A 12,384-nucleotide genomic window follows, 5' to 3' on the forward strand; every position below is an offset into this window, starting at 1 on the left:
TGGTATAGCTTCATCTGGTGTACCATTACAAACCCATATAATGCCTATGGGGCTGAATGGAAGAAATCATTATTTTGTCGTATCGCTTACTGTGTCTGTGTCCTTTGACCTCATCACCTTTCATAATGAAGGAACACAAACAGGCCATGCAAGCTGTCAGACCACCATTAGTAATTTCAACACGCTAATTCACACATACTTAATGTTAAATAACCATGGAGAATGTTCTTGGCAGTTCATTTAGTTTCAACAAGTATGCCTGAATACAGCCTGGCAGATGATCAGCCTTATTACATTTACATTTTAGCCATTTAGCAGACGCTCTTATCCAGAGCGACTTACAAATTGGTGCATTCACCTATAATATCCAGTGGAACAACCACTTTACAATAGTGCATCTAAATCTTTTAAGGGGGGGGGGTTCGAAGGATTACCTTATCCTAACCCAGGTATTCCTTGAAGAGGTGGGGTTTCAGGTGTCTCCGGAAGGTGGTGATTGACTCCGCTGTCCTGGCGTCGTGAGGGAGCTTGTTCCACCATTGGGGTGCCAGAGCAGCGAACAGTTTTGACTGGGCTGAGCGGGAACTGTGCTTCCTCAGAGGTAGGGAGGCGAGCAGGCCAGAGGTGGATGAACGGAGTGCCCTTGTTTGGGTGTAGGGCCTGATCAGAGCCTGAAGGTACGGAGGTGCCGTTCCCCTAACAGCTCCGTAGGCAAGCACCATGGTCTTGTAGCGGATGCGAGCTTCGACTGGAAGCCAGTGGAGAGAGCGGAGGAGCGGGGTGGCGTGAGAGAACTTGGGAAGGTTGAACACCAGACGGGCTGCGGCGTTCTGGATGAGTTGTAGGGGTTTAATGGCACAGGCAGGGAGCCCAGCCAACAGCGAGTTGCAGTAATCCAGACGGGAGATGACAAGTGCCTGGATTAGGACCTGCGCCGCTTCCTGTGTGAGGCAGGGTCGTACTCTGCGAATGTTGTAGAGCATGAACCTGCAGGATCGGGTCACCGCCTTGATGTTGGTGGAGAACGACAGGGTGTTGTCCAGGGTCACGCCAAGGCTCTTAGCACTCTGGGAGGAGGACACAAGGGAGTTGTCAACCGTGATGGCGAGATCATGGAACGGGCAGTCCTTCCCCGGGAGGAAGAGCAGCTCCGTCTTGCCGAGGTTCAGCTTGAGGTGGTGATCCGTCATCCACACTGATATGTCTGCCAGACATGCAGAGATGCGATTCGCCACCTGGTTGTCAGAAGGGGGAAAGGAGAAGATTAATTGTGTGTCATCTGCATAGCAATGATATGAGAGACCATGTGAGGATATGACAGAGCCAAGTGACTTGGTGTATAGCGAGAATAGGAGTGGGCCAAGAACAGAGCCCTGGGGGACACCAGTGGTGAGAGCACGTGGTGCGGAGACAGATTCTCGCCACGCCACCTGGTAGGAGCGACCTGTCAGGTAGGACGCAATCCAAGCGTGCGCGGTGCCAGAGATGCCCAGCTCGGAGAGGGTGGAGAGGAGGATCTGATGGTTCACGGTATCAAAGGCAGCAGATAGGTCTAGAAGGATGAGAGCAGAGGAGAGAGAGTTAGCTTTAGCAGTGCGGAGAGCCTCCGTGACACAGAGAAGAGCAGTCTCAGTTGAATGCCCAGTCTTGAAACCTGACTGATTAGGATCAAGAAGGTCATTCTGAGAGAGATAGCAAGAGAGCTGGCCAAGCACGGCGCGTTCAAGAGTTTTGGAGAGAAAGGAAAGAAGGGATACTGGCCTGTAGTTGTTGACATCGGAGGGGTCGAGTGTAGGTTTTTTCAGAAGGGGTGCAACTCTCGCTCTCTTGAAGACGGAAGGGACGTAGCCAGCGGTCAAGGATGCGTTGATGAGCGAGGTGAGGTAGGGGAGAAGGTCTCCGGAAATGGTCTGGAGAAGAGAGGAGGGGATAGGGTCAAGTGGGCAGGTTGTTGGGCGGCCGGCCGTCACAAGACGCGAGATTTCATCTGGAGAGAGAGGGGAGAAAGAGGTCAAAGCACAGGGTAGGGCAGTGTGAGCAGGACCAGCAGTGTCGTTTGACTTAGCAAACGAGGATCGGATGTCGTCAACCTTCTTTTCAAAATGGTTGACGAAGTCATCCGCAGAGAGGGAGGAGGGGGGGGGGAGGGGGAGGAGGATTCAGGAGGGAGGAGAAGGTAGCAAAGAGCTTCCTAGGGTTAATTGAGCTAATAAGCTACATTCAATTGACTATAGTGGTTTTCACCAGATGCTGGTGTGTTTAATCAATTACCTAGTTCCTCTGAGCCAGTTAGAAACATTGACAGATTTGACAGCTCAACACATTGATGGGTTGTAATGATAGTAGTAGGAACTCCTGGAAAGACAACCTTTTTCCTGTGAGTCACTCTGCCTGCGGTCACACCAAGTCTTGCTCAGCTAACCACAGAAGTCTGACTCCTGTGTGTGGTTGGTTAAAGCTATTTTTATTAGCTTTTTTATAGCTTCATGTCTGATGATATGGCATAAAAGTGAAAACAAAACAGTGTTTGTGTAGAAAGTACTCTCTGTTGTTGGAAATGTCAAACCTTAACCCCTATTCAATCTGTATGAACTCATTTGACAGACAGATCTACTGTGTACAGCTGCTGTCTCCCCCAACAGGAACTAGCCTGTTTTCCACATTCCCACAGCTGACTATAGTGTGTTAGATCATCCCAGTGCCCAAGAAAAACGTGCCAAAATGACTATCACCCGTCGCGCTCACCTGGTCATCATGAAATGCTTCGAGAGGATGGTCATGGCCCACATCAAGGCCAGCATGTCAGGTACACTGGACATACTCCTATTTGTCTACCGCTCCAACAGATCCACGGAAGATCCCATTTCTATCGCTATTCACACAGCCGTAACACATCTGGACAAGAGGAACACCTATGTGACAGTTCTGTTCATTGACTACAGTTCAGCATTCAACATTATTGTTTCCGCCAAGCTCGAAACCAAGCTTAGATCCCTGGGTCTGGACACCACCCTCTGCAACTGGATCCTGGACTTCCTGATGGGCAGACCACAGGCTGTGAGGATTGGTAATGTTCACCCATGACTGCGTGGCCTTGCACGACACCAGCTCCATCATCAAGTTTGCTGACGACACCACAGTTGTAGGCCTGATAACCAACAACGACGAGTCAGCCTATAGGGAGGAGGTAAGTGAACTGGCATTGTGGTGCCAGGACAACAACCTCTCCCTCAACGGCAGCAAAACAAAGGAGTTGATTGTTGACTTCAGGAAGCAGAGGAGGGAACATGTCCTGATCCGCATCCACATGACTGCAGTAGAGAGAGTCAGCAGTTTAAAGTTCCTCGGCGTCCACATCACAGAGGACTTGTCATGTACCAACAACACCACCACTCTTGTCAAGAGGACACGACAGCGCCTGTACTTCCTAAGGTGGCTGAAGAAATTCTGCATGCCAGCCTGGGTCTTCTCCAAATAATACTGCTGCACCATCGAGAGCGTCCTGACCGGTTGCATCACGGCCTGGTAGGCGAATTGGTACTTTCACGATCGCAAGGCCCTCCAGCGGGCCCTCCAGATGGCCCAGTACATCACTGGGACTGTTTTCCCACCCATCCAGGACATCTACTCAAAACAGTACCTGAGGAAGACCTGCAGAATCATCAAAGACACCACACACCCCAGTCATAAGCTGTTCACTCCCAACAGGCTCAGAGACAGTTTCGATCTACAAGCCGTCAGACTAATCTTTTTTTATTTCTGATTGTTGTTGCATTGTCAATAAGGAACTTGCAAGTAAGCATTTCATTGGACAGTGTATACCATGTGTATCCCGTACATACGACTAATAAAACTTGAAACTAGATGGCTAGCAGCAATTAAAATCTCAAACTATTCTCCCCATTCCCTCCTGGCTTCCTGTTTGCCATTCTACTACTGTACCATGTGACACGCGCTAGCCTGTTATCACCACACATGTGTTTCCTGTTCTCTTCCAGGCGCTGAGGATGACATGAGGGAGCCAACCTGGGAGTGTCCGGAGGTCCGAGCCCTCTCTCTTCTCCTTCTCTCCTCCTCTCTTTCTGCCCACTACCTCTGTGTGTGACGGTCATGACTTAGGGTTGGTGTGAGCCCACCCTCCCTTCCTTGGAGCACTGCGTCTTGGAGACAGTGCTTCACTCGCCCTGCTTACATGAGCCAGCAGGATGCGGCTGCGGTCCTTGCACTCTCTGAGCGCCTCCTTGTAGCCTCGCATAAGGGCCAGGCCGACAATGTGGTCCAGCTCATCAACAAGGGCGCCAAAGTAGCCGTCACCAAGGTAAGTGGATTAGAGGAGGTTGCCTTCTTGTGTGTTCATAAGACTTTTGTCTTTTCAACGTGTTTATTATACTAAGTAGCGGCGGTCACACAGGCTGGGCCACCAGGCTTTTTTCTGTCAAACGTGTACTGTGTACCACGGGAGGTTGGTGGCACCTTAATTGGGGAGGACGGGCTCGTGGTAACGGCTGGAGTGGAATAGGTGGAATGGTATCAAATACCTCAAACACATGGTTTGATGCCATTCCATTCGCTCCGTTCCAGCCATTATTATGAGCCGTCCTCCCCTCAGCAGCCTCCACTGCTGTGTACTGTTTCTGTGTGTAGCTAATATGGGTGGGTTTGTGTGACACAGTTATCTGTGTCTCACTCAACTGCAGCTTCATTGAGCCACCAGGGCAATGACCATGGGGCAGATGTATGTGCGCAGTACATCATTCATGCTATGATTAGATCCCCTCTACGGTCCACTGTCAAAAGATTAGTGGGACTGGAGCAAGATTAGTGGGACTGTATTATAATCCTCACTTTCATGGATACTAGCACTATCTATAAAACTACTGTTTCCTCACAGTAAGTTACAGTAGCTGTATTTTACAGGAAGGAGGAGGAGTTGCAATTTGCAGTATTTGGAGAGGAAGAGGAATGTGTTGGTTACAAATGAACACGGCCATGAGGGACGCTCTCTGATGCTGATTTTACCCGCGTGTGTGTATGTGTCACTTGTGCGAAGGAGCTTTTCCATCGTTCCATCTGGCTGTCCGCGACCACAGCTGTGGGAGCACAGATCTGGGTAAACACGCTGACACACGCAACACATCTGTTTGATGTCACACCACACAATGCTGGGAGAGAAGATTTCTTAAACATGTCATGTAGCCCCAAGCCTCTGCACTGCAGAGATGCCAAGACTGACACATTTAATATAGGCTGATGTAATACTGTATGTTCATCATTGCATGACATGGCTTTACAGAATGTGGTAATGGATCTCCCAAAGACAGTGAATGTAGTTGTGTGCGGCAGTGTTTTTTTATTTTACCTTTATTTAACTAGGCTAGTCAGAACAAATTCTTATTTTCAATGACAGCCTAGGAACAGTGGGTTAACTGCCTTGTTCAGGGGCAGAACGACAGATTTTTTTTTTACCTTGTCAGCTCAGGGATTTGAACTCGCAACCTTTTGGTTACTAGTCCAACGCTCTAACCACTAGGCTACCTGCCGCCCCAGTAAGTACAGTAAATACACCTGTGTGTTTGGGTGTTTCCTGTGAGAGTCACAGACAGACATGCTTGATTGAAGTAATGTGCGGCAGTAGCAATCCTATCTGTCTGTGAAGTGAATAGCCTGTCTTTGTGTCTCTGTCAGAGCAGCTCTGGTAATTAAGACAAACCTGAGGTGTCGAGATAGTATTTAGGTCAGGCCTTCCTCAGATCTCCAGTCTTTCTCTTGATAGACTGCAATGTGAAACTGGCCGATAAGACAGCCAGGCAGAGGCCTTTTTTCCTGAGCCTCATAAATGTACTTCCTCAATAACACATCTCTGGGCAGAAGCTTTTTTCTGGTTTCTGTGGTGTTCATGTTAAATGCTGTGTGCCCCTTTAAAAGCGCACAAGAGTTATGGGTTAAGGAAGACTTTCAATCGTCTTTAATTTGTCAAGAATGCAGCATTTTTCCTTGTTTCAGGAAATGAACTGCAATTCTTACACTTACAGCTGAAACTAAGTGAAATATGAATACATGACTGACTGAATATATGAAAGTTGTCGGTTATCTATCTTACATGGTTGCATCTGCTAGGCCGACCTGTCTCTTTCATAATGTTACGTCCAGCTGTATTTTCACATTTTGGCTGGGTTCCCTAGTAACAAAAAAAACTAGAAACATGAGGATTGTATTTCAGTTGGAAATTCCGGTGCTTCAGGGGAAGAGGAAGGGAGGTGAGGAAGGTATTGTATTGGGGAGTGTGAGGTAAAGTGTCAAGTTTTGGATGGATGTTTTAGTTCTGTGGAAGAGAAACTCTTTTGAGAATGAGAACGAGAGGAGTTAGAATAGAACCAGTCGTGAGTCTATCTAAGGTCATACCAGGCCACAGAGCAGAGAGCAGGCCCTTTCCATTCACAGTCTCCTGGGATAATAGACTTCACCCTGGCTGGGCCCTGACTGTGTTTACCTGAGACGCTTCCATGGCAGACATCCAAGCCTGGCCCAGTGAAACTCAACCCCTGCCTGGCCATAGTGAATAACATGCAGTGCCGAGCCGCACCCATATATCAGGCCACACTCGCCTGCTAAAGGGATTGTGGTCTCTCCTGTCTCTACCCATTTAATGGAGGGCTATGAGGATTAGGTGTTAATAAGGGGGTTGTGTTGATGTGGTTCTTTGTGATTGCACACCTGATCTCTAATTACATTGAATTAATGTGGATGATTCAATATGGCTGCCAGTTACATGTTTCAGGAGAGGGATTCTGCAGCAGGCAGATAGCGCGTTTTCACTTTATTTTCTCACTTCCAGATTGTTACTGTGCTTTAAATCAAAATCAAATGTTATTTGTCACATGCGCTGAATACGTGTAGACCTTATAGTGAAATGCTTACTAACAAGCCCTTAACCAACAATGCTTTAAGAAGAACAAATAATTAAACAGCAGCAGTAAAATAACAATAGTGAGGCTATATACAGGGGTTACCGGTACAGAGTCAATGTGCGGGGGCACCGGTTAGTTGAGGTAATTGAGATAATATGTACAGAGATAATAAACAGAGAGTAGCAGCAGCGTAAAAGAGGGGTTTGGGTAGCCCTTTGATTAGCTGTTCAGGAGTCTTATGGCTTGGGGGTAGAAGTATTAAGAAGCCTTTTGGACCTAGACTTGGTGCTCCGGTACCGCTTGCGGTGCGGTAGCAGAGAGAACAGTCCATAACTGGGTGGCTGGAGTCTTTGACAATTTTTAGGGCCTTCCTTTACTGTAGCCTATGTGGAGAGATAGGGTTTAGTATCTTGAAATAATGCTTTAAGATTTACTGAGAGCATCTGTTTACATTAGCTTAACCCTAATTAAGCCTCTTAAAGAGCGACTGCCTTCAAACAAGCAACAACTCCTTTGAAAACTGCCTATTTGGCATCGATTAGAGTCAGAAACAGTTATTCTATTTTTATTTCACCTTTATTTAACCAGGTAGGCAAGTTGAGAACAAGTTCTCATTTACAATTGCGACCTGGCCAAGATAAAGCAAAGCAGTTCGACAACATACAACAACACAGAGTTACACATGGAGTAAAACAAACATACAGTCAATAATACAGTAGAAAAATAAGTCTATATACAATGTGAGCAAATGAGGTGAGATAAGGGAGGTAAAGGCAAAAAAGGCCATGGTGGCAAAGTAAATACAATATAGCAAGTAAAACACTGGAATGGTAGATTTGTAGTAGAAGAAAGTGCAAAGTAGAAATAAATAATGGGGTGCAAAGGAGCAAAATAAATAAAATAAATAAATACAGTAGGGGAAGAGGTAGTTGTTTGTGTCAAAATTGACTACAGTGTAAATAGGATAAGTTGGGTCATAAAGTCAGTCTCGTCTTAAAACGGAGTTTGGAACATCCGTGCGTCACAACGGGTAAATGAAAGTTGGGTTTTGATTTGACTATGTCCATTTGCCCACTAACATGGGGTGAACAGCTGCGGTGATTGCTCTACATCCAATAGCATAGACAGTGAGACAGACCTGCCCAGCAGCTACGACTTTGTTTACATAAGATAACACGTTGCACATTTTTTTTACTTGAGAACTTTTGTACTTGTAAAATTGCACAACTAAAACATCCTCGGCAAAAACGTCAACATTTATTACAGATTTCTTGAAGTTATCTTAGATTCATTCTGGAGATATTGAGGAAGTGAAATAGGCTTCTGCGTCTACAGTGTCTCATGGGGGACAAACATCATAAACTAAACACGGAATCAGTCAGGAAACACACCTCCCAAGAATGAAATCTAGTTTTCCTTAAGACCAACAGTTTGGATTCCTTTCAGTTGTTATAAGAAAAGGAACCTTCCATGACGAGTATCCAGCATACCTTTACATTTCTAACTTTATCTAATCCAATACAGCATATGATTGTAATGTCAGGTAGTATCACTGATGTAACCTGACAGACAATCCATTATTACCATAGAAAGAGAAACCTCCCAAATCTATAAATACACATTTGCTCCATAGCAGGCTTCAGGTCCATAAGTCTGGGCCTAAGAGCCGGAGGATGTGGGAGGCCTATCCATAAGCAGCTATATAGGTTCCCTTCAATTCTAGCTCGTTTAAACCGTATGTGGATTAAATATTTGTTTGTTTACTGGCGACTCGTTATTCAAATGGCCTGTGTGGCCATGACAGACAGATTGCATGCGGCTAAATGCTGTGTCATGATGACAGCACCATGTGTTACTGGGTATGGCGGAACTGTAGACACATTGTCACATACGGTCTGGTTGTGTGGTTGGCTTCACTTGGTTTCTCTCTCTTCAGTTGGTGTGTCTGTCTTCAGTTCCTGTGGCCCTCTCTTCTGTGTGTGAGAGTGTGTGTTCTGTGTCCACAGTACGGCAGAAGTCCCCTGCATCTGGCCTCCTATAAGGGCCACATCGAGGTTGTGCGCATTCTCCTGAAGGCCGACTGCGATCTGGACATCCAGGACGATGTAAGTACCCAGAGACTGTCTGTTTGTATACTGCCTTTCATTTGCACTGCCCTCTTTCCATGTTTCCAGCTAGCACTACAGTCATGATTGTGATGATGGATTTGTGTGTGGACCATCGCTTGGTTTTCGCTGGCGTTGCATTAGTGTCGCTCACCATCTTCCCAAATGAACATCACACCCATTTAACACCATGTAATATTTGTACGATCACATAAACAAACACCAGAATATTTAACATAGACCTTTACATGTGAACTAGGTCACTTTTTGAAGCACACAAACGACATGACATCTGCATGGAGATTCTGAGTCTGGCTGCTGGTGTGTTTTGATTGCAGTGTAGTTTCTCCTGCGTGCGGACGCCCTTTCCATTTCTCTAAGACTGTCACGCTAGTAGTATAATGACCTCCAGTGGCCTAGAGTGGGATTATTTGGATTGCCAGTTTGAGGCATGCAGCAGACCTCCACGGGTCTCACCCTCTGGGTGCAGGTCAACCTTCCTCCCCCTCCGCAGTCCCACAGCCACAGATAATGGTCCAAAGCTCTGGCGCTCCCAAATTCTCTCCATCTGGTCAATGAGCTCCCGATCCCGAACGGGCCACAGCGCATCCTCTGCCACCAACGGGGGGGAGTGGTCGCAAGGAGGAGGGGGAGGAGGGGAGAGAGAGAGACGGCCGTGGAGGAAGGCTGCTGGAACTGGGCCTGGGAGAGAGCCTGGAAGATCAGGGAGAGTGAAGAAGGAGGTTAGAGAAAAGCTACTTTGAGCCCGTGAAAAATAATCACTCTCCCAATCCTCTACTACTGCACGTCCTCTGGTTTTTGGGCACGCCTCTTAGTTATCTCGCTTGGAATGAACAAACCACAGCCCCACCTCCTCCACTCACAGGAATCAGCGCTTCTTCTTGCTCTTCTTTCTTCCCCCCTTTCTCGTGACATGTCGAACCTGGTCTGCAAAACGTCACTGTTGAGCTGCTGTTAGGAGGAGTCCTTCATGTTTGTAGGAATTCCATTTATGGTAGAGCATAAATGAGCTGGGCTGAACTGAGTGCTTTTGCCTGCTGTTGCTGAGTGCTGTGTTCACTGCTTTGTATGGAGGATGCCCACTGTAGTAGACTGTGATAGTATGGAGGCCTATCTGGTGTCAAACTGCGCTGTTGGATGATTGTTGTAACATCATTGTCATTTCTTGTGTTAATAATAACCTGAAACATTCTACTTGAGAAACTCTACTAAAAAGTCCACCCATCATATTCAAGTCAGTTTGCCAACTGCAATGGAATGGAAAGTTATTAACCAGTGGATGTGGTATTTGTATTCACCATTGTCGTGAAAATCCCTAACTGATCGTGTGTGTGTGTGTGTGTGTGTGTGTGTGTGTGTGTGTGTGTGTGTGTGTGTGTGTGTGTGTGTGTGTGTGTGTGTGTGTGTGTGTGTGTGTGTGTGTGTGTGTGTGTGTGCATGCGCAGGGTGAGCAGACAGCCTTACACCGGGCAGCCGTGGTGGGAAACAATGACGTTATCTCTGCCCTCATCCAGGAAGGGTGTGCTCTGGACAGACAGGACAAGGTACATATCACACACACACACACACACACACACACACACACACACACACACACACACACACACACACACACACACACACACACACACACACACACACACACACACACACACACACACACACACACACACACACACAGCAGCGCTCACACAGGGCTAAAAGCACGGCCCAATGCACTCACAGGCACAGAGGGATTTTAAACCCCCAACAAACTGTCAGACAGCACTAAAACTATAGAGAACACACTGGGCCTGTAATCTGCTTAACCCCCATTCATTCCCAGCGAAGAAATAGGAAGTGTCCCGAATGGCACCCAATTCCCTAAATAGGGCACTACTTTTGACCAGAACCCTATGAGCCCTGGTCAAAAGTAGTGCACTAAATAGGGAACAGGGTGTCATTTGGGATTCATACATAGCCCATGGAAGTCCATGTGAATAGAAAGTGTGTTTATAGCTAGGCCTAGACACGCAGCCTCTTACGTTACCTCCCTAATCTCCTACTTAGCTAGCTAGCATGTTAGCTATTTTGACTGTAAGAGTAACAATATCACAGTTGTCCAGTATGATAGTTACCAATCCAGAGGTCAGGCTGTGGATGTGTGAAGCTCTTGACTGTGTGTTTGTTATTGCAGGACGGTAACACTGCTTTGCATGAGGTCTCGTGGCACGGCTTTAGCCAGTCTGTCAAACTGCTGGTCAAGGCCGGAGCCAACGTTCATTCAAAAAACAAGGTAATTCTACTGCAAATACTGTAGATTTGATTGCTCACAGTTATAAAACAGCTGTGGTTCCAAGAGGTCCTGTGCTGTGACTGCAGATTATTATACGACTGGAGAGCTTTTCGTGGTGCTTAGTGTTGACCTGGGTGGTTTTCAGTAGGGCAAACCATAGCCGAGATATAGAACCGCAAACGGAAAGCTGTGCTCTAATTGGACAAGTTGAGTTTTGTTACAGTACCTCCCACTTTCACTCTGTTCCAAAATGTCGTCTCCCTATTAAACACAACCCTGGTGTCTGTCTGTCTGTCCGTCCGTCTGTCTGTAGGCAGGGAACACGGCCCTCCACCTGGCCTGTCAGAACGGCCATGCTCAGAGCTCCAAGGTCCTGCTGTTAGGTGGCGCCAGGCCCGACAGCAAGAACCATGTAAGTCCTCCTCCTCCATGGGTCGGCTAGTCTATGGGGCGCCATTTGTACCGTCCTATAATTTGTGAACAATAATAATTCCGTGTCACACAATATAGCACGTTACAAATGTCACTCCAAAGTAGCCTTCCCATGATTTTATACAGGATCTCCAGGTATCTCTGAACCACTGCTTAGGAAAACACGCTGACAATAGAAGCCTCTCTACATTTAGCTACTACCACAGAGCAATTTGCATGCAGTCACTTAATTATGAAACGACGTATGCATGCGAGTGCTCTGCTCCGCACTTCAAACGTAATCGCCCCTCATGGGTGAATTGAACAGAGCTGCTGAGCAGAGGAAGCGTCTCCCAATGCAGTTCGTTGCTCCTCTGCTACACCAGCCACTGCCGGGTGTCATGCAGCGCTACTATACTTCTCCATTGACTGCTCTCCCAACGTCTGCGTGAAAGGAAACTCAAGCCGCGGGTGGCGGTGGTGGTCTCTCTTCATTGTGTTCCAGGTGGGTGACACGTGTCTGCATGTGGCGGCCCGCTACAACCACGTGTCCATGCTCCGCATCCTCCTGGGAGCCTTCTGCTCCGTGGCAGAGAAGAACCAGGTTGGTCTGAGCATGTGACTGACACTACTTTCACGCAAGAGGGCTTTTCCAGGTTTTTAC

At 47.2% G+C, this 12,384-nt stretch overlaps 1 protein-coding gene across 7 annotated transcripts in view; it reads left to right on the forward strand.

Moving 5' to 3' along the window:
- Nucleotides 1-12,384, forward strand: part of LOC106607715 (ankyrin repeat domain-containing protein 6) — a 61,470-nt gene that overhangs the window by 41,337 nt on the left and 7,749 nt on the right. For 4 of the 7 annotated variants that reach the window (XM_014204967.3, XM_014204970.3, XM_014204966.3 and 1 more), the window contains exons 2-7: nt 3,999-4,318; nt 8,915-9,013; nt 10,480-10,578; nt 11,211-11,309; nt 11,623-11,721; nt 12,226-12,324. In XM_014204967.3, the coding sequence (XP_014060442.2) occupies nt 4,193-4,318; nt 8,915-9,013; nt 10,480-10,578; nt 11,211-11,309; nt 11,623-11,721; nt 12,226-12,324 (621 nt within the window). In that variant the 5' untranslated portion in view covers nt 3,999-4,192. Of the gene's footprint in view, nt 1-3,998; nt 4,319-8,914; nt 9,014-9,047; nt 9,757-10,479; nt 10,579-11,210; nt 11,310-11,622; nt 11,722-12,225; nt 12,325-12,384 lie in introns of those variants that run through there. The other 3 variants (XM_014204964.3, XM_014204963.3, XM_014204965.3) reach the window with 3 other exon arrangements.

The sequence above is a fragment of the Salmo salar genome, chromosome 06 (assembly GCF_965601325.2).
Source record: "Salmo salar chromosome 06, fSalSal1, whole genome shotgun sequence".
Classification (NCBI taxonomy): domain Eukaryota; kingdom Metazoa; phylum Chordata; class Actinopteri; order Salmoniformes; family Salmonidae; genus Salmo; species Salmo salar.